This window comes from Ochlerotatus camptorhynchus, unplaced genomic scaffold, assembly GCF_037179485.1.
Source record: "Ochlerotatus camptorhynchus isolate MF236.1 unplaced genomic scaffold, CSIRO-AGI_Acam_v1.1 ptg000401l, whole genome shotgun sequence".
In the NCBI taxonomy this organism is placed as follows: Eukaryota; Metazoa; Arthropoda; class Insecta; order Diptera; family Culicidae; genus Ochlerotatus; species Ochlerotatus camptorhynchus.
Genome location: NW_027040887.1, coordinates 3,803,056 through 3,823,936, shown reverse-complemented (window position 1 = coordinate 3,823,936; position 20,881 = coordinate 3,803,056). Strand labels below are relative to the sequence as shown.

General features: G+C 38.8%; 1 protein-coding gene across 1 annotated transcript; it reads left to right on the top strand.

Annotated features, from left to right (window-relative positions):
- Positions 1–805: 805 nt before the first annotated feature.
- On the top strand, positions 806–20,880 carry LOC135710726 (transferrin-like). The gene is made up of 6 exons (XM_065233386.1): positions 806–990; positions 1,566–1,656; positions 1,720–2,141; positions 18,894–19,572; positions 19,634–19,782; positions 19,844–20,880. The coding sequence occupies exons 1-6, from the start codon at positions 915–917 to the stop codon at positions 20,746–20,748; spliced, it is 2,322 nt and encodes a 773-aa protein (XP_065089458.1). The 5' UTR covers positions 806–914; the 3' UTR covers positions 20,749–20,880.
- The last annotated feature ends 1 nt before the right edge of the window (position 20,881 follows it).

The window sequence follows — 20,881 nt, the reverse complement described above, 5'->3', positions numbered from 1 at the left end:
GTGCAGATCATGATGGCATCGATCACAAGTAAAGTGCCGACAGTTCGTTCGAAACGGTGAAATGTAACAACTTGTTATATATCGTTTGAAAGCTGAATAAATACCCTTTTGTTTGACGTTTTGATCAACCGTGTATGCTGTTTAATTCTTGAGTTATGATCACCAAATTTACTTTGGATCGGACTTTATAGTAACCGATATATTTTTCAAAATAAAAAAAACCCAATTGAAGATTGTGAGATTTTGTACTTCAAGGAGGCTCATACCATCATTTAAAATTATTAATTGTTCTTAAAAATAACATTGTTGGATTATCCAAATCATCCCGGATATCTGATCTTGAAGTTCTGCAGACACAACACGAAGATCCTAAACAATATGATTATAGAGTGCCCACTATTGGCCCATAGCATTTTAAGCAGGCAGATTTGATATGAAGTTTTGAAAAATTCGAAACACCTTTCGATGTGTTTTAATTTGAATTGTATTGATGATACATCAAGATGATGCCATAAACTCGCAGTGAGGTGTACGAACTCTTGTAAAATCCACGTTATGGAATACATAGAAAGAACGCAAAAATCGTTAGGGTGGCACACTTGCCCATAGATACCCTAACGGCCAATACATTTACAGCGTTGCTATCTAATCTCGCTTGCCGTATGGCGGCAGTGTTTTATCAGATAACGATAGCCGCGGCCACCGATTATGAGTGTGGAGTACTTACAAAATTCTGCATTTCGATCGAAACTGCCAGTTTAGTTGGTCGTCGCGTTTCGAAAGGATCACTTCTCATCGCTGCCGTCATTTTATGGCATTATTGGTTATGAGATAAGTGAAACATAGCTTTTTATAGGTGGATACGGTTTGATTGATTATCAGTGTGAAACGGAAGTTTATTCCTTTATCCAAAAATGGCAAGGACAATCAGTGCGGGAGTGATAGTGCTTGTACTGTGCATTTTGGGTACTACTAACGGTCAATTGGTTGGTAAGTAGCAGCTGGACGAATGATATCATGGAAAATGGGTGCGGTTCAATCGAATGATACGATGCAACGACGATTGAATGCCAAAACTAAGTCAGGCCATGTGATATGGTGATTGCATAATGTCAGCTTCTGTCTGATATTGAATTAAAAAAATAATAATGAAGGAATCGAATCTTATATAAGTGCAGTGCAGGCTAGTTTTATATGAATCAACGGTTGATTCATTCATTTAAATTGGTTATTCTTTAACAAAAAAAAAAACAAGGTAGATTACAGTCCAAGCAATTTGATACGGGTCTCGATAAAGCCGGTAACAGAACGGGCAAGTGCTGAATTAAATTCATCATGATAACGTCCAATTGCCGTTGAAATTTGTCGTGGCTTAATCAGTTCTCACGAAAACATGAAAGAATAAATAACTGTTGCGTCGAACCATCGTTACTGCACCGTTATTTATTTCGAGTTACGTTCACAACGCGATAAGATAAGAACCGTAGATACTTACCTGTTATTTATTATTTGACCCCACACCTAAATATTCTGTTTCGTTTTACCAATGTATGCTTACGTTGTAGATAGGATATGCGCGAGCTCCAAGTTTTCCGAACAATGCCTTCAGCTTCAACGGGGCAATTCGGAAGTGGTATGCGTCACCGTTCAGGACAGGTATGGGCCTTAATAAGTACTTGTAAACAGTGTGACTAATTTCCTACTAAATCATTGAAACAGTATCGAGTGCGCCCAACGGATTCGTAATGGCACCGCCGATATGGGAATCTTCAGCGCGGAAAGCATGCTGCAGTTGGCCACGCTCGCTTGGGGTGAAATCACCGTTGTGAAGGAGCTCCGACACCAGGAGAGAACGCGCGAGACGGTTGACTTCCGTTCGGTGGTGGTGGTGTCCTCTCGGCATCAGGGAGGAGTCGATGGACTGCGTGATAAAAAGTTCTGCCATCCGGGATTGCACTACGGTCGACAGCAACGGTGGAGTGAACTGTTCCTGAAGCACTTTGAACGGATGGTCGTTCCTGCCGACTGTACGGATCTTTTTAATGCAGCGGAGATCGAAACGGCAGCGCTGTCCAAGTACTTCCAGTCTGCCTGTCGGCCGGGCAAGTGGTCCAATGTACCCCAGGAGGATGCGGAATTGAGTGAGTATCAGAATGTTTCCATCATTACAGCACAGTGCACTTTGATTGTTTCAAATGCAGTCAACTACTTTCTACAACACGATTGTCAGAACTTTGGGATTATAGAACAGCAATTCTTTTCATGGAAATCACTTGATGGTTTCGTCTTAGAAGTTAAAAAAGGTGTGCTTTACTGTGGTTGATAGTTCAACATCGAGTTGGTGAATATCATCGACATATGGAGAGTTGACTGTAAAATCAAAATCAAATTATTGGTTTCTCAAAATCAACTTAAAGGGTTTTCATCTAGCATTGCTACAGTATTTGAGGGAGGAGAGAAAGGGGAGCTTGCAATGGTTGTGTTTAGATAGGGTCTAGGACAGTTCGTTTGGTCCCTAATCGTAGGCCCTCTCTAGTTATGATCGGTCATGTATAAAGTACAGGGCTCTACATTTTCGAAGCTCAAAAATGAACTCGAGGTTTGTCTCTTCCATACAACGTGTTCAACGCATCATTTCTATAACACCTAGCAAGACTATCAACACGAAACGAAAATGAAAAAGAAGCACGCTTAGAACGAAAGGTTGGCTGTGGATTTTCTCGTCGTTGCTTTGCTCATCTTTTCCAATGAAACGAAACCTCCTTATGGCTTACAATCCCTTTCACCGACACTTTCAATTTGTTAAATATGCGTTATGTCCCATTTTCGTTACTTTTTGTTAGCTAAATATGTGGTTGGAGGATAAAATATACATGCAGTGCTTTTCCGATTTTGTCAGCCCCTTCACAAATTTCAGGCCAATCAAAGAAATTTTTCGATTCATTAATAGACCTTTTTGACGTTTAATCGTCTTTCTCTATCTAGCACACATGGATGAATGAACGGTTTGTTTTCCCACTAATCTGTTTCCCTCTTGCTCGCACTCGTTCGATTTAAATGGTGCAGTAGTGTGCGCCAATTAAACGTCAAAAAGCTCTATAGGCCCGCACGCTAAAACGGCCAGCCATTAGTTTGTTTTCATTTCATTGATAAGCCTATTGACGTACAAGGGCCGATGATTGAATTTTTTCAAAGCTAGGCCCTACTGCTTGAGGCAGGGCCGTTTTGAATTTATTTGACGTAGCGAAAAGGCTTAACAAAAAGGGCCTATCCAAGATTCACAAAAAAAGGAATATTAATTTATGTTATCGATTTTCATATATTTTTGAAAACTTTTCGCATATTTTGGATGTTGTATACTGAGATACAGTTACTATTGTTATTGTGAATAATATAAATGCCTAAAATACTTCAATTTCCTTATATATGAATTGAATAGTGGCGGAAAGATTTAAAAAGCATTTTCTGGTTTGTTCACATTTTGGACATAGGCCCTTTTCAAATTTTACAAGAGAGTTAAATTGTTATAGTGTAAGGTGCAGTAATACGCGTAATATGACCAACAGCGCATGTTTACGTGTTTTTCAAAACAAATTTAATAGGTTTTCACCGAGGGGGGCGTCACATCTAAATCTCAATTCTAGATGCTCGAAAAATCTCAACTTAGCGAATCAATCTACGAAAAATTTTCTTTCATTTCGCGCATCTACTTGCATCGCGCTTCATTTTTTGCAGGAAATCTTCAGAACCGTCATCATTCTTCTTTTTATTTAAACGTGCGCACAGCTAACCACACAAAAACAAAATCTTTCCTGCATCGTAGATAGAGTCGTCTCCCTCGGTTTTCACCCAGAATTACTACTGCTGCTGAACTATCATCTAACTGGTTATATCAATTAGTCTGTGAATAGTACGAGAAAAAAATGCTGTTGGTCATATTACCGCGGGACGAGTTTTACCTATGCTATGTATATTATTTGTAAAAACTCTCCTAAATTATCAAATAATTTCTGAATTATTGAATCAATTTTGATGATAAAGAAATAAGTACCGTAAAACGGGGTATCTTTGATAATGCGGGTAACTTTGATAGTATAATATAAAGATTAAATTTACTCGCTGCGCTTTTTCTAAATTAGAAATATTTGTTCCATATTGTAGCTTAGGACATTTCCGTTGATATCGTCTATAGTCTTTATATAGTATGTGTTACATATTTTACAAACATATTAAAAAACCATTTTTGTATTTTTCGCCTGTTTGAAAAAGCACTCAAACCATCATTTATGAAATCTTTATCCGATATAGCCATCACAAATTCAATGTTGTATTTTTATTGCCTATGCTGTTTTCGTTCAAAGTTTCATATTTAAAGAACTGAAAAGTTTGAGTTTCACGATTTTTTTTTTCTCTATTCATCGAGCATTATCAAAGTAACCCCAAATCAAAATACTGATGTTCGGTCACATAACTTAAAAAATAATGCAAATGCTTTAATTTTCGTTAAATAAATAACTAACTAATTAACTCCTGGATCCTCAGTACTTGTTTTAAAAATATAAAATTAAAAAATATTCATTGCTGCAAAAAATATTTAGAATATACTTTAAAAAATTATCAATGTTACCCCGTTTTACGGTTTCAACTTTCAAAGCAGAGAAAATGTGTGTGTGTTTCTTGAATCTTTGTAGTGGAAAAATCTACTTCGGCCTAGTCGCCCATTCCCGGCAGGGTGGCCATACCTACCGAATTATCGGTAGTCCTACCGATTTTCAGGATGCCTACCGATTCACAGACGAAAGGTTCAAAACTACCGATATTTCACTTTTCCTACCGAGAATCACATTAAAATCTTGAAAAATGTTAAATACCTACTATATGTTTTATTTTCCGTGTAGTCTGTCAATTTGATCGAACGCGATGCGTCCTGCAACTTCAATCCAAACGGATGAGTTTTTTTTCAACGTCTCTGTCTGGTGTCTATTTCCTAGCGGAGATGCTATTTTCTGTTCCTTTTTTGGTTCCGTATTCCGTTCGTCCTACTCGCACTTACTTGTTATGATTAGACTAGATTCGGTGTATAAAGAGTCACGCAAAGAGAAAAATAAGTTGAACTCGCATCACGGTTTTCGAAAGATTCCCTTTCTTTTCACTTGGAATCAGAGGACTTCTACATCAACTTCAAATGACTTCTAGCGAGAAAAAAAAATAGTGGAGGTAGGTCACTCCGCACACCAATATTGGGTCATCTTCTTTGACAGTGTGCCGCATGTGTGCTAATTGTGCCGGTCATGACACCTGGAATGTTTTGGTTTGAAATCGCAAGGATAAATCAGATTGAGGATGACGCGGGAAGTGGCGGGTGTGCAAAATTTGTTTGTGTTGTGTTCATAGAATAATAAAAGTCCTGTGTTTAAGGGTATTATAATGTCCTCAAAGGTAGACCAGAAACCTAGCCTTTCGTGATGTGAAAAGCAACGGTCTATCAGCGGCCGGAACAAGTGGCAAACATTGTTGGAGACCATCAATAAAGGATGATGAATTGACTTTTGTAGATTGTTTTTTTGTGAGTTGCAGCATTTTTTTAATTAAGGGTACTAATGGGGTCTGTGAAAGTGAAATGTAGGTTCTAGAGTGAGCTCAAGAGGAAGAGGCAGTTATCTTCCTCTTGAGCTCACTCTAGAACCTACATTTCGTATTTAGATCTATAAGTGAACTGCTGGTCTGAGTTCCTCTGATATATTCAATTAGAGGATGTTCCTGAATATACAGTCAAACAGCACGTAATGTTGTGAACAACTTCAATGATAGTTGTCCAGCAGTGCTCCGATTTTATTTACAACAATCCAATGCCTACGAGATTGTGCCCAAGCTGTGCCGAATCTAATTTTGGCACAATGTGCTGAGTGACTTACCCCTTGGATTTTGTCAAATTATCTTAACAAAAAATAGTAAACGTATCCCATGAGAATTTAATGCTCACTGCGTGTTTATGATCATGTTTTCATATTTTATTGCAATACCTTCACAGCAAAAAATAAATTTTAATATTACATCCAAGAGGATGCACTTCAATCATGTCGAAAATCTCATGTAATTCATGTAACGCTAGGTAGCCGGTTTGACAGTTTAATAGGTAGACTTCTAAGAGGAAGAGGTGACAATTTGCTTCTTCCTCTTTTAGTTCTATCTCTATCTTTATCTATCTCCACCTCTATCTTACGCACATGAAATCGGCCAATCAGGAGCTGGTTCACGTTTGACAGAAAAGTGGTTCATTTTCGCCCCCGTATTGTCACCTCTTATCTTAGGTAGACTTGACTTCACTCTTGGCGTGACTCATTATACACCGACTCTAGATTAGATTAAAGGTGTGAGGTTGAAGGACTGATGACTCGGTTCGAAAGTTCAAAATTGCTTGTGATTAGTTTTCATCCTTCCCCCGCTCACAAAGGTTTTAAGTTTCGGGAAGCCTTCTTAAGACGGCTTACCGATAACTACCGATAAAAGTTTTGAGAAGCTACCGACAATGAAAAAAATAATGTAGCCACCCTGATTCCCGGACTATCGAACACAAAACATCAAATATATCTATGATTTCGGCGTAAACATGTCAAACAAACGTTTGGTACGATGCTTCTATTCAATAGCTGCAAGACGAAGTGTTGAAGAACGCAAAATAAAATCGCGGAAACAGAAGGCGCACGAGAATTCACTTTTCTTTCCGTTGGATAGGCCAAAGAGAATCCCAATGGCGTTTCAATGGCTAATAGGCCAACGATAAACGAATATTTTGCGACCCCTTATTAGAACTAACGGTACATATGGAAAGGTAAATAAATTTGGAAGCCATCTTTAATTATAACATTCCGTCTGATGCTAAACTACGCTGCATGCTAAAATAGGCCGTGAATGGGTTAGTTAACCCTGTATTCACCGCACATTATGCGTTGACAGAAATTTTCAACTTGAAAACCTGAAATCAATGCAATTGGGTTCTTTAAGGGTATTGAGGTAAATGCATATTCGTAATCTGCATTAAAAATGGAACCCAAACCCAAAATTTCATCAATTTTCGAACACTTGAACTTTTTTAAATAAGTATGATTATGTTTGCAAAAATCACCTTATTAGTGCCCCTCGGTGTCACTTTGTATGGGAGCAAGCTGTCAGTTTGTTAGTTTAGTGTCAAACAGTGAAGTTATTATTTTGCTTTAAATCTTGATTTAGAAATCGAAGCTCTTCCAAATGATGTATAAAAACTGATACATTTTTCATAATTGAAGAACCCAATTGCCTCGTGTATGGAGGAAATTAATGTCATGAAATATTTTCCTTATAACATTTGCATGACATTTACCACCTCTGGTCGGGGTAGCCTTGAATGCCTTGTACAGGAGGCGGAACATAGTTTTACCTTTATCTTATTGTTCTAAAATTTATTTTTAAACTTTATTAAAGTTTTAAATTTATTTTTAATCAATGTGACTCAAAAATCTCATCATTTTAAACAATATTCTTTAAGGGGAAGCTTAGAGCAAAAAAAAAATAAACAAAATTCGGGTTCGTTTTGATTTTTCTAAAACAACTGCAAAAAGATATAAAAATCCAATAAAATTATTTTTTTCCATAGAAATGTGGGACTCTAAACAAAATCGAAAGATGGCGCGAGTGTTCTTAGGTCTAGGCGATTTTTTGTTAGAGATTGACATTAACGGCTCCAGGGGTATAAGCTGTTAAATGTAGTCAAGTTATAATAACAGGCAAAAGTTGCTTGCTACATTTGTGGTTAAAGTGACAAAACTGCCGACAAATGAAGGGGACACGTGTCCCCCCTGACAACTCCTGGAGCCGCCCGTGGCGATTGGGAATAATGCACTAAAATTAAGTAGATTGATTCCTTTGAGCCTCAAAATAAATCACGGCGAACATAGTTGCTTCAGAACCCTTATGTCCGGACTGATTTGAGATTTGGGCGTAACTGTTTTTGTAAGTAATTACTTCAATCACCGATTTCTTGCGAATAAAAGCTCTATCTCAAAAACTAACAACACAATCGGGTAGTGGAGTGATTCTTCTAGCAGTTGGAATAGTTTGTTTAAATTAGTATTAGTTGTATTGCAAAAGTATTTTTTTTTCCTTGGTTTGTTTTTCGTCGATCTTGTTTTCCGTGCTGAGCACCAATGCTACCGACGTGCCAGGAAGGCAGCTCCCACACCTGGACCCTACCTATCGACCCATCAACTCATGAACCGGGGACCAACGGCTTTACTTCCCATCCGAAGGAAGGCGTGATCAGAGATGTTATGCCTCAGAACATCCCGGCGGCGCCGACTGGGATTGAACCCAGGCCTGCTGGGATGAGAGGTAATCACGCTTACCACTACACCACCGGCGCCGCTGTATTGCAAAAGTAACCTCGAGACAATTATTGACCAACAATTGAAAAAGACCTATCAGCTTTTGTGAGCAAAACTGTATTAGTCCTTTAACCGCAAACCGAAAGCAGCCCACGTAAACAAACTCTAGGACTAGGGAGAAGTTATCGTGGAAGTTGCGTGGACTGATTGGGCTGAAGCCACCGACAAACCGACATGAATGACCACAGAAATTACCACGAAATTTCGGCTCAAGGCACACTACTGACTTCTGTCTCCGTGTTCATGGAAAACGTTTATCTAAGCCATGAACGAAATCTCTTGAAAATTGAAATTCAATGAAAACTTTCATGTATTATGCATATTTTTAAATATATAATGCTTACTTTTTTTTATTTTCTAAGAATAAATGTTGTTGATAGTAAGCAATGTTTTTTTTATTTGATTGCAAAAAAAAACAAGATTTTTCGTGGTAAAAATGATTTTTCCAGCAAACAGCAATTCAAAAGTAATAATTACTAGTAGGAGAACAGGGAGTAAAATGAACAATCATTCAAATTGTATGAATGTAAATGAATTAAAATGTAATAGATCCATTGGTTGAAACACCCGTGCGCTGAATTGATTGATATTTGATCGAATAAGCACTTAAAATCGCCAATTGTTCATTTTACTACTGATTATATGTTAATTTTACGCCCACTTTCCCTAACAATCACAAATCATTATGACCGAATTCATGTTTAAAAATTGAAAAATTTAGTGAAATCTGCAGGCTGACAAATTCGGGGTACACTCAAAAAATTCCACACGTTTAATCGAAGTGTTTAAACACTTGATTTTTTAAATGCACAATCACATTTACTTTAAGTGTATTTCACCTTAGTTCAATGTGTTATACACGTTAATTTATAGTGTTTCAAACTTTGAAATGTTGAAAATCTTTCACTTTTTATTCAAGTGTATAGCACATTGAATCACACTACTGTTCAAACAGATGGATTTAAAGTGTTTTGCATTTCAATGCGATGTGAATTGCTTGCTCAGAAAGCTAAACATAGAAAACAAGACTTGTGGACTTTTTCCTATCAACCCGCCTGATACATGAGAAAAACCGTGCAACAGTGAGATCGAACGAAGACTCCGGCATCTTGTAGAATATTGAACTATGATGTGCAAAGCTATTGATATCACCAAATTATGCACATAGAATCCAAGTGTGTCACAATTCAAATCCATAGTGTTCAGTTCAGGCATGATTCATAGTATAAGATTCACACATGAAATGGATGTGTTTCACAATAAGCGCAAAATTAAGTGTGAGACACATGATGATGGCGTGTGGAATTTCAAGAGTTTTCACGTGAGAAATGCTTTAAATATATAGGAGAATGGATTTAATGTCGGCCTAAATGCCCCTAAATTGGGCCCATACATAAATTCAGCAATCGAGTAAATTTTCAATAGCGACCAGAAATATCCATTAGTACCGTCCCAATGACGCGTTCAACAAGATAAAACTGATAAATCCGGAGAGCTTTGAGATTTGGGCGTAATAGCTTTTGTAAACAAACACGTCTATCGCCGATTTCTCGACGCCATGAAACCACCGATGGTGATGAAACCTCTGTTGATGTGTTCAATGAAAGACGAAACTATCAAAGTCAAGCGCTCTTTCACTCGTCCGCTTCATCGAAGCTTGAAAGAAAATTTGTTTGTATAGAGGGCGACTGACGTTCTAGAAAACCGCGAAGCTGTTCGACTTCAACAGAAAAAGAAAGCTAGCAAAAACACTAGGGGGAGGGTCTCCTAAAATTACTAAAAATATGCTACGTCATATCCTCGGTCATATCAAACTGAACATTGCATTAGGTCCTAAGTAACATTGATCGATTCTCTTCGCCGACATCGTTAATAACCTGAGCTCGTTTCTTGTTGTGTTTGTCGTATTAGATGCTACACGGTTAGAAAAAAGTACCCAAAATTAAGTTCTTTCACTCATCTCGGCACTATAGTGCAGGAACCCAAAAGTAGGTAAAGCGGGTCAAAGTAAATTTCATTTACTTGTGTGCAATTCGTATGGAATTTCCACTGGCTTTTTAACCAAAAGTAAGTTAGTTGATCCCCAAAATTAGGTAAATATGATTATACTCAACGTTGGGTTCCCACACTTTACTACCCTTGTTGGGTGGTTTTGCTCCTCCGTTTTTGACAACATTAGAAGGAGAAAAGGAGACAAACTAGTCAAAAGTAGGTAAAAGTGAACTTTCCGTTGGGTACTTTTTTCTTACCGTGTAGATAAAAGCTTCTTTTATCGATCTGTGTGCTGAAAATATCTGGGACTGTCTTTAAATGGCCGTGGGAATACAAAGAGAAAGTCAACGAAGAGAATCTTTCATTGTTATTTAGAACCTAATGCAATGTTCAGCTTGATATGAGTACGACTCTATAGAAGATCGTAGTATAGAGATTTTATCGAATTACAAGACAACTTTACAACGCTTACGATTATGATTGTGATTGTGTAGTTTAGAAGGCAGTCAAGGGCCATGTCTCCGATGCTTTTAGGCTTCGTACATGCTATACCAGTAGACAAGGGGATGCTGTGATGCCAGTTGAATTAAACTGACTTGAACGCGAATTGAGCATGAGCATGAGCATGATTGACCGCCCACGGTTGCTACTCTATTATTGCCAGACCAGCTGTAATTACACAGATAACCAATAAACGATGCTTGGGACTAGCAATCATCCTCAATGTGTAAAAACTTGTGATCTCAAACTAGGCAATACCAGCGCCGGCCGCACCCGAACACAGGTCAAGAAAGGAAGGGGTAGGAATGTGTTGACGTGTTGACCTCTGCACTTCCACGAGGAATCACTGGGATATTGGGTAATAGGGTTGGGTTTGCAGCAGGGTTCGTTTTTGTAAACGATAAGCTGAATTGATGTCCTAACAATCATATAACGCGAAGGAGCTTGGGATTGAACCCACGGTCTTCTGCTCAGTAAGCAAAAACGTCTACCACTAGGCAGACGAGCTCCTTTTTAATCATCGAGTTGCTGTTATTACCATGTAGTCATGTTAACAAATAAAACGATTGAAGAATCTTGAATATGGATGGGCTTGAGATTAGACTCATGATGTTCTGCTCAGTAATCAAAACCGGTTGTTCTAAGGTCACCAGAATCCCTCATATCACATTATAGCGTTACTCATGTTTTTATAACTATTCAAACCCGGCACTGACGACAACGAAAAGTTTTACAAAATACACGATAAACAAGTGATCTTAACATACATTTTTAAAATGAAAGGACCTGGGACCGCGTTTTTCTGCTCAGTAAGCAAGCCACTGCAACCGACGATCTTTGAAATTCTTAAACTAAAAGCTACGAAAGAGGCCTCCATTAAGATCCACTTTAACGCGACGTTAAATGTTTCGATTTTCTCTTTACGCATGGTTCAGGTAAACAAGGTTAAACAAGCTATTCAAATGAAATGACGTTCTCGAATGTCACTTGGCATGTAATGAACAACAGGAATACGCGATAATTCATATTTTCAGCGGTTGATGGTTAATTTTAAATATACTAACGGTACTGCCTACGACTACGACGGCGATTACGACGACGCCTACGACAACGACGACAGCGAATTTGTAACTTACCATTTGTCTAGTATCCATCTAGGATAAACACCTTTGCCATGGTCGTCTAGGAGGAGTGTCGCAACTAATTAATTAATTTATTTATCTTTATTAGGGAGGCTTTCAGCCTGGGGCTGGTTCGCCTCCACCGGGTCGCATCTAGTGCTTTCCCCAGGAACCGTTCACGGCCACCAGCTACCGCCCGTCCAGTCTTGGGCGTCTCGCTGGCACACTTAGGCTAGTTACAAAAAAACACCCGAGCAAAGAAACGGATCAAATAAACGTCACTCTCGCGAAAGCACACCCGTCGTCGTCGAACGGCAAAAAAAGAGGAATCGGTGGGATATTTTGTGATACGGATTTCCAAACTCAACCGGGAATGCACGAATTTCACCACACCAAACTGCGAAACACGTTCAGAAGCACTTTTGGTACACTTTCGTTCAACACTAAATTTTTTTTCAAAAATAGTTGCGAGTAAACCAACCAACAACTAAAATTAAAATTATCGCTCGCGATGCCACAAATTTCTGGACCGGGAGAAAAAATCAAACAACGCAGATAGCGTCAAATCTTCTGTTGCTTGCAAACATGATGAATCATGTTTTCTTTCTCGATTCTAAAACTTCTCGGAAAGCGAGAAAACCACCACTCACACACCACTAACCGTCCGGGAGTCAGAGTGCCAGCGCTAATCCGGCAAATGCAGCCGAAAACTATGAAAGCGAATGCACGCACAAAACAGAGAACAAACTTAAAACACAACCGTATCCAAAGGCGTTCGAAACTCCATTAAACTGACTTGAACGCGAATTGACCGTGCCATTCAACTGACTTGATCAACTCACTTGAATTGAAAAAAAGTTGAACCAGGCTCAACTTTACAAGCCAATTGAATTCAACTCAGATTATTTGACTTGCCTAGTCTAAACCCAGCTATAGGGTAACGTATCGGCAAGACCCCATCTCAATATTAGTGAGTTAGCTGCCGTAAGGGAAGAGACAAGGGAGGGGAGTTTGTGTGGATTCATAGATAGCTGAAACTTAAAATAATTAATTCGAATATAGGTAAAATTAGTAAGAAATTACCTGACTGCCTATGATGCCTGACTTTACCGTGTTGTTTTTGTTGGCGCACTTGAGGACGCCACCCTATCTAGGCCTGACGATGAGTCCGAAGAAAATCCCAGCATGGCGTTTATCTCCTAATCAGAAAATCCCTCGAATATCGATAGGTAAAGGTCATCGCTGCTGCTATCGTCTGATACTGTTCCATGTACATTTTGTTGTTTATTTCGCCAATCGCAGAATCGCCAATCGGTCCCAAAAAACTCAAAACAAGTGTAGAATCTGTGTGGTGATGCAGGGTGTCGACTCAACTAAGAAAACAGAATTCCCTGATATTCCCTGATTTTCCAGTAATTTTCCAAAAAAATCCAGGTACAGTACCTACCCGGTTTTGGCAACAAAACGCCTCAGCTATAACTTTCCTCAGAATATATTAGTGCTTTATGGACATTTTTTTTCATGTAATACCGCAAGGACCTCTAACCCATGAAGAGTGGTCCAGCAAATCTCGATTAGCAATTTTCCCGTTTTTCTCCCGGAATTTTGGAAATTATCGCGGTTTTGGTATTTTAATTAAGCCCAAATCTGAATGCGATTAAACCTAAGGTTAAATGGGTAATTTCTAAGACAGCAACACCTTTGTTGGATCTTGAATTTGGATCTGCGACAGGTTTGAAGTCTTCACAATTTGTGTATGAAAATTTCGCTCAAAACTTGACAGGCTTTTATTTCATTGGATTCCTTTAGATTAATTTCCTTTCACATAGATCATTCCAGAATTCTTCTAAAATAAATTTGAAATTCTCTCTGGAAAGCCCTTGATTTTTTTTATAATAGTACAGAAATTCTCTGTAGAACACTCAAAAAAAAAATTTTAATTTCATCCTTTCTACGAATTTTAGACTCTTTCTAAGAATTCGCTGGAGCTTAAATTTTGTTATATTTGAATGAAATTCTCCGTAGAATTCACCTCAGACCATCAATTCAAAAGAGCCTATTAGCGTTTTTGAGCAAAACTTGTAATCCCCCTTCCCCACCAACACCATCTGGCAGGCGAAATTCTCACGCCGAGAGTTGTCTCCAAATTTTGCTCAGAATTATCTTGGAGTTCTCCTCTACATTATTCTGAAAATTGCATGGAATTCCCATTAACATTCTCTAGAATTTTTTTTTTCGGAATGTGCTTTGAATTATACTTGTACTATCCTTATAGATCTTCGCATAATTATCTTGGAATTGTACCATCGAAATTCGCGTTCCTTGGTATTTTTTCAAGAATCCTGGAATACTCTTTACTCTTGGGAGATCTAGTAAAAACCCTGGTAGAGGTTTTCCTAAAGCTCCCTAGAAAATATTCTCAGAAATATCTTGGTGTTATCTCCTTAAAGTGACTGTAGCTATCCTGAAAATCTAGACCAGTCCAAGGGCCTTGAAATCATATTGTTTTCGAAGAAAGAACGAGGTATATTTTTCCAGATTTGCATTTCTGCATTTCACATCTGAAACACTTGTTTTTAATCCCATTATATTTGTTTTGCCTTGAGCACATTTTGAGACTCAGCTTCAAAAGAAAATTATACCGGATAATATGTTTAACCAAAAGCTAGTGTACCGGCGGTCTCCTCCGGTGGGAAAAAGTAAAAATGACGCTTTCATCTCCAAAATTCTTTGAGTTAATTCCATCTAAATTGCAATAGCAGCAACATTACCATACTAAAACTTTACTGTGAAGCTAATTTTAAGAGCTAACCAGGTTTTCAATGAAGACATAGAATACTTAACACAGCCACTCTATGCTGTCAAAGCAATTCTTGTCTACGTATCTTTGAATCATTATTCAATCATAAAAGTGCTACTCCAAGCAAGACCATTATCCTAAATTATCATTTATTTATTTCTCTGAGCTAATCAAGCTGTTAGGAACACAATAAGGAACAAGAACTAGAAGTATTTAGAAAAAAAAAATCATTATCTTCTCTTAAAACTGGGTTTCAACAAGGCAAGTCAATTGATCAACTCAGTTGAATTCAACTGACTTGAACGTGTAAACTATGCCATTTAACTGACTTGAATTGAAAAAAGTTGAACCAGGCTCAACTTTTCAAGCCAATTGAATTCAACTGAGTTAATCAATGACTTGCCTTGTCTAAGCCCAGCTTAACTCTTAATCATTCTTGCATTTACTCAAAAGTGCTCCAATGCACTCAAGGGATTGATTTTTGTTAGAGCAGACGCAGAATCTACTTGAAAGTTAAATTTTGTCAGACGAAATTGGGTATAACATCTATTAAGGAACGCACATTTCCATAAGCAGCTTAATTTTGCAACATCTAACAACGTCTAGCCTCTCTACGGAACTGAATTTTTATCTCGATTCAACTCAGGAATGTGACAACACCCAGTGGGAGCTGAATTTATAATAGGCTCAAAATCATCGGAATACCCTCTTATTTGCGTTACTTTTGCTTCACTTGCAAAAATGCAACAGCAAGCATTAAACAACCACAACTTCGCAACTCTATTTAAAATTTGAAATTTAAAACCAACCTCAAACTACAACGAGTAATTAAGTTGTTTGAAACTAGCGTAGTCAGCCATACTTATTAATATGTTTCTGTTATAAAGAAATACTTCCCTGACTTTGAATGAAATTCCCTGACAATCCCTGATTTTCCAGGTCCAAAAAGGAATTCCCTGATATTCCCTGACTCTCCAGGTTTTTCCAGGTAGTCGACACCCTGTGATGCTTTCCAAAAGATTGCAGACCCATCATAATAACGCATATATAATAAAAAGGGATTGAAATAAAGAGACGATTATTTAATACTAATTACAACACCAACTTTATAATTGAAAATATGCAAATGTAATTAAATATGTAACGTGCATTACAGGACAATAAAATTAACATATAAATACGAGATTGCTTACTAATCTAATGTAATCTAATCTAATATAATCTAATCTAATACAAACGCAGCCAGTACGAGAAACCTTTGTAAGCCCTTTTCTCACCAACCGAGGGTCGCCCACGCAAACCAGCAATATCATCGGAAAGGGTAAAGTGCCCCCTACCCGGTGATGTTAAAGGTTTGCGTTGGTGTCATATGGGTGGCGAGAAAAGGGCATAAGAAGGTTTGTTTACAAAAAGCTTGTATGCCCTTTTCACATGTTGTTCTGGAGATGAGGTCTAATAATTTTTCTTGTCTAATTGATGTTTACAGCATATCTGAGATATGATATAAACATCAACACGGCCAGGCCTACTGCGTTGTATTTGCCGCAAAGATGATTCTTGGGAATGAATGGGAACATTTCTTGAATCTACAGGGGTGGAAGGATGCGTGGACATACCGTACCAAACGCTCCAAGTTCCTCTGTGTAGTTGTGTGCAATGTGTAAATATTTGTACAATATTGAAGAATCATAAAATAATGCAATGGAAGGATCTTGCCGAATTTTCTCCTATGTTGGTAATGATTCTTTTGTGCTTAAAAGTTTCGTTGGATGCATCCGCTCCTTGTTTAACATGGGGTTTGGGATGCAGCTCCTCGTCATTGCTCGTGGTTATGTTTAGTCCGTCGCGTTCGGACCAGATCCTTAGCCATAATCTTGACCGCATCCACCTGATTTTCTTTGGCCAGCTTTTTTATGTCGGCGATGATCTTCTTTTCCTGCTGTTCTATTTTCATCTTCTCCCGATCCAAATCCCGTATCGCTTTATTCAGAGCCCGCTGGTTCTTGCGCATCATCTCGTCCGGAGACATTTTCTTACCGGACAGCCACTCCATTTTGCTGGTTGTTTTCCGGATCAAATAGTGGTAAAACTGGTTGAATAAAGCGGAACTTCGGTGGTCTCACAAGCTAATCTTGCACAAAATTGGATTCTAATTTGTTTCTCGAATCTACATGTAATCGGAATACCGGTCATAAATGCATTTGGAAAAAAAGCTTCTTTCGACCATAAAAAGAAAAACTATTCTTCAAAAAACTTATCGAACTGGCGAATCATTTTCAGATAAAATTTGGAAAATCGCGACGAAAACATAATATACGAGCAATTTGACAGCAGAATTTTTTCGCGTCCATTTTGAACACTGAAAAAAGTTTTCATGTAGTTTGTATTGGGAACGCACATGATATTTTTCCAATAACAAAATTAATGATTTTTATCTGAAATTCACATAATATTCATATGATCACATGAATTCTATGTGATAAATCACATAAACTTCATTGGACGCATAAGGTTCATGTGATTTGCTGGTGCGAATCGCAATTATGAGATCACATGAAAGTTATGTGAAATTATAATGGATATTTTCCATTGGAAACGTGATTTATTTTTTGAGTGAAGCAGAGCACACTTCGATCACATACACTACCGATGATAAGTTTAAGGACACCCCAAAAAACCATGCAAATATCTTTTGTTCAATTTTCGATCTCCAAAGGTTATTTGAATGGTATAGCATAAGGAAAGGTCCATAAATTATGTCACGCAAATTTGGCCCATTTTCAACCCCTCCCCTCACCCTTTGTTACATTTTTTATATTGGACCTTAATTGTTTTTTCTAAGGCTGTGTTCCATTTGGTGAATTTTCACTTAAATTTGACAGATGGAAAATTTTCAAATAAACCTGCTATTCCAGCAGACTTATTTCTGACAGACAAGGAATCAACTTTGACAGACGCTTTCTCGAAAATCGGTCGATCAACAACAGAGGGATTTTCGAACATCTTAATTTATTTTCGAAGTGTCAAATTTAAGTGAAAATTTTGCAAATGGAACACAGCCTAAGTCTCGTCACAGTTTCCAATACCCCCCTCCCCCCAAAAGTGTGACATAATTAATGGACGATCCCTGAGTGTTCTACTACACTGAAAAAAGTTTTCATGTAGTTTCCATTGGGAACGCACATGATATTTTTCTAATAACAAATTTAATGATTTTTATCTGAAATTCACATAACATTCACATGATCGCATGAAATCTATGTGTTAAATCACATAAGCTTCATTGGACACATAAGGTTCATGTAATTTCGTGGTGCGATTCCCAATTATGAGATCACATGAAAGTTATGTGAAATTCTAATGGTTATTTTCCATCGGAAATGTGATTTATTTTTTGAGTGTACTACTTTTATTTCAAAATTTGGCCAACCCAATTCTGAGAAAATCAGTAACGATTTTTCAGAGTAAATTTTGAAAAATATTTTAACTTAGGGTGAACTTTTAGCACACAAAATTTGAAAATAAAAATTGAACAATTTGCCTAGGAAAGTTCCATTCAATACCTTTCAAATGATCTAAAGAGAACGAAAATTGGACGTAACATAACAGAGATATGAACATAACAAATTTGTCATGTTTTTTGGGGGTTTTCTTAAACTTATCCTCGGGAGTGTATAAATACGAGATTGCTTACGAATTAAAATTTAATATGCTATTACTAGAAGATTCAAATGCACATTTGGTCCATGTCACCTCTGGCAACACTGGTGTGTATCTTTCCCGTTTGGGTAAAGTTCCAGATAAGCTCTGAGCTGATAAGCTAGTTTCAAGTTCCTCAAGGTTTTGCCAATGCTAAAGGACAAAAAACTTAATAACGCTTGCGAATGCTTATTTTAAGATCGAAAAGGGCAAATTATAGTCCAGTAAATCTCCTGCGATGAGCCTTCCACTCTGAGGCGCTTTCCAGCCTTGCTTCGAGGGGATGTGCGTGGGAAATTTTCGCGGGGCGGCTCACCCTACTCACACTATATTTTCAACACTATCACATCTCTTTCACAGAATCGAAATACCCGAATCTCTGCGACCTGTGCCAAAATTCAAACCAGTGTACGTACGACACATCGACCACATCGAACCACCGTGCAGCGCTGAATTGCCTCCGGTCCGGTGGAGACGTCACCTACGTATCCCAACAGGACGCGATCGAGTTCTTCGATGCCAACAATGACATTGTCAACGATTATGGTTTCCTGTGTCCCAATGGAACCATTGAGCCAATAGCCGGAAACAACAGCCCATGCTCTTGGCTCACCCAGCCTTGGCCGGTGGTGATATCTACTGCTAACCGGGCGGTTGAAATCTCCTCTCGAATTGACCGTTGGTTGAGAGGTGTAACCGGTTCGGCATGGGAACAGGCTATCCAGGAAATCATCAATCATGACAGTCGCACAGCCATTTCGGTTGGATCGATTCAAGCCCCGGTTGACTACCTTCGTCCGTATCGTCAACTGCCGATTCCGTCGGATCTGTGCCAAACTACGTCCCGTTGGTGTACGACGTCACCGGAGGAGAAGGACAAGTGCGACGTCCTGAGGACGGCTGCCCTCACGAGTGGAATTTTCCCCACGATAGAGTGTATTGATCCCACCACTAGTCGGATGACCTGTTTGAATGAAATTGCCAACAACCGAGCCGATTTCACCGGAATCGATTCGAACTATGGATATCTTGCAAGGCAGTGAGTATCGGATGGGTATGGATGGCGGAAATTGTATAGTAACTGGTGGGTTTATTTTCAGTCCATTCAACCTAACGGCGGCGATGTTCCAGGAAACGGAAAAGGAAAAGTACTCTTCGGTGGTGGTGCTGGTTCGCGCCGAAAGTCGGTTTACCCGTTTTGAAAACCTACGTAGTGCGAGGGCATGTATTCCAGAGTTTGGAGGAATTGGTAGGCAGGATCATAGGTTCTAAAGATATTCGGCCACTTTCAATTTCTATTTGTATTGCAGCATCTATTGCATTCATCAACGTGGGTAAAACTCGTGGCATCTTTGATCCGCATGAATGTGACTACGGACGTTTGTTGGGAAACTTCTTCAGTGACTCGTGTGCTCCAGGTTCTCGTGATAGCCTGCATGATCCTCGAGGGGAAAATCCGGAATCGCTTTGTTCGTTGTGCCATACTCCCGCCAGGCCACAAGATCCAGTGCCACTGGCCGCCAGAGATGGCGGTGACGAGGAAGGAGAAGAAGATTCGACCGATGTACCGGATGATGTGGAAGATCAACCAACAGGAATTCAGGGCAAGAATGAAATTGTAGTGACGGTTGATAGGAACGTAAACTGCGCGGCTAATGTTAATAATCCCTTCTACGGAACCCGTGGGGCTTTGAACTGCCTTGCCACTCAGGGAGAAGTGGCCATTGTAGAAATTCAGAACCTGGCAGAGCATGCTCGAGCTTTGAACATCAATCCAAACGAATATCGAATTCTTTGCAGAAACGGATCTTTGGCTGCCTATACCGGATTCCAGGTAGATGAAGACTGCTACCTTACCACGATCGTCGACGGTGAAATTGTCGTCAGGCGTCAATCGTCCAAGACAGCCGGCATTATTAACGCCCTAAGCTCGTTGGATGTTTATTTGCAAAACGATCCGGACTTCCGCATGTACAACATCTTCGGAGGTATGAAGAATCTACTGTTTGAAGATTCGGCCTTGGGACTGGTCTCTCCACAACACGCCGAACTCGGTCATGCTGTTCAAAACTACATTCGTCTGTTCGAGAACATTGAAGACTGCACCAGTGCAGGCATCAGCACTACGACCGTAGATCCTAATAATGGTGCCATTTTTACCATCAATATTTTTATGGCAATCCTGTTCACACTGTATAACATCATTCGAGGATAAGTCACGCATCAGGGTAGGTAGTTCTTTCACGAATGATCACACAGCATTTTTTTTTTCAAAATTCATCTAACTGTACACAATTGTATTATTTTTAAAGAGAAGAGCGTGAATAAACTTAATACAATCCTCAAAC

Excerpts from the sequence above, each read along its gene's own strand:
- LOC135710726 (XM_065233386.1), top strand. The coding sequence starts at position 915 with ATGGCAAGGACAATCAGTGCGGGAGTGATAGTGCTTGTACTGTGCATT. Across the intron at positions 19,573-19,633 it reads TATGGATATCTTGCAAGGCA|TCCATTCAACCTAACGGCGG; the intron begins GTGAGTATCGGA and ends GTTTATTTTCAG. Across the intron at positions 19,783-19,843 it reads TCCAGAGTTTGGAGGAATTG|CATCTATTGCATTCATCAAC; the intron begins GTAGGCAGGATC and ends TTTGTATTGCAG.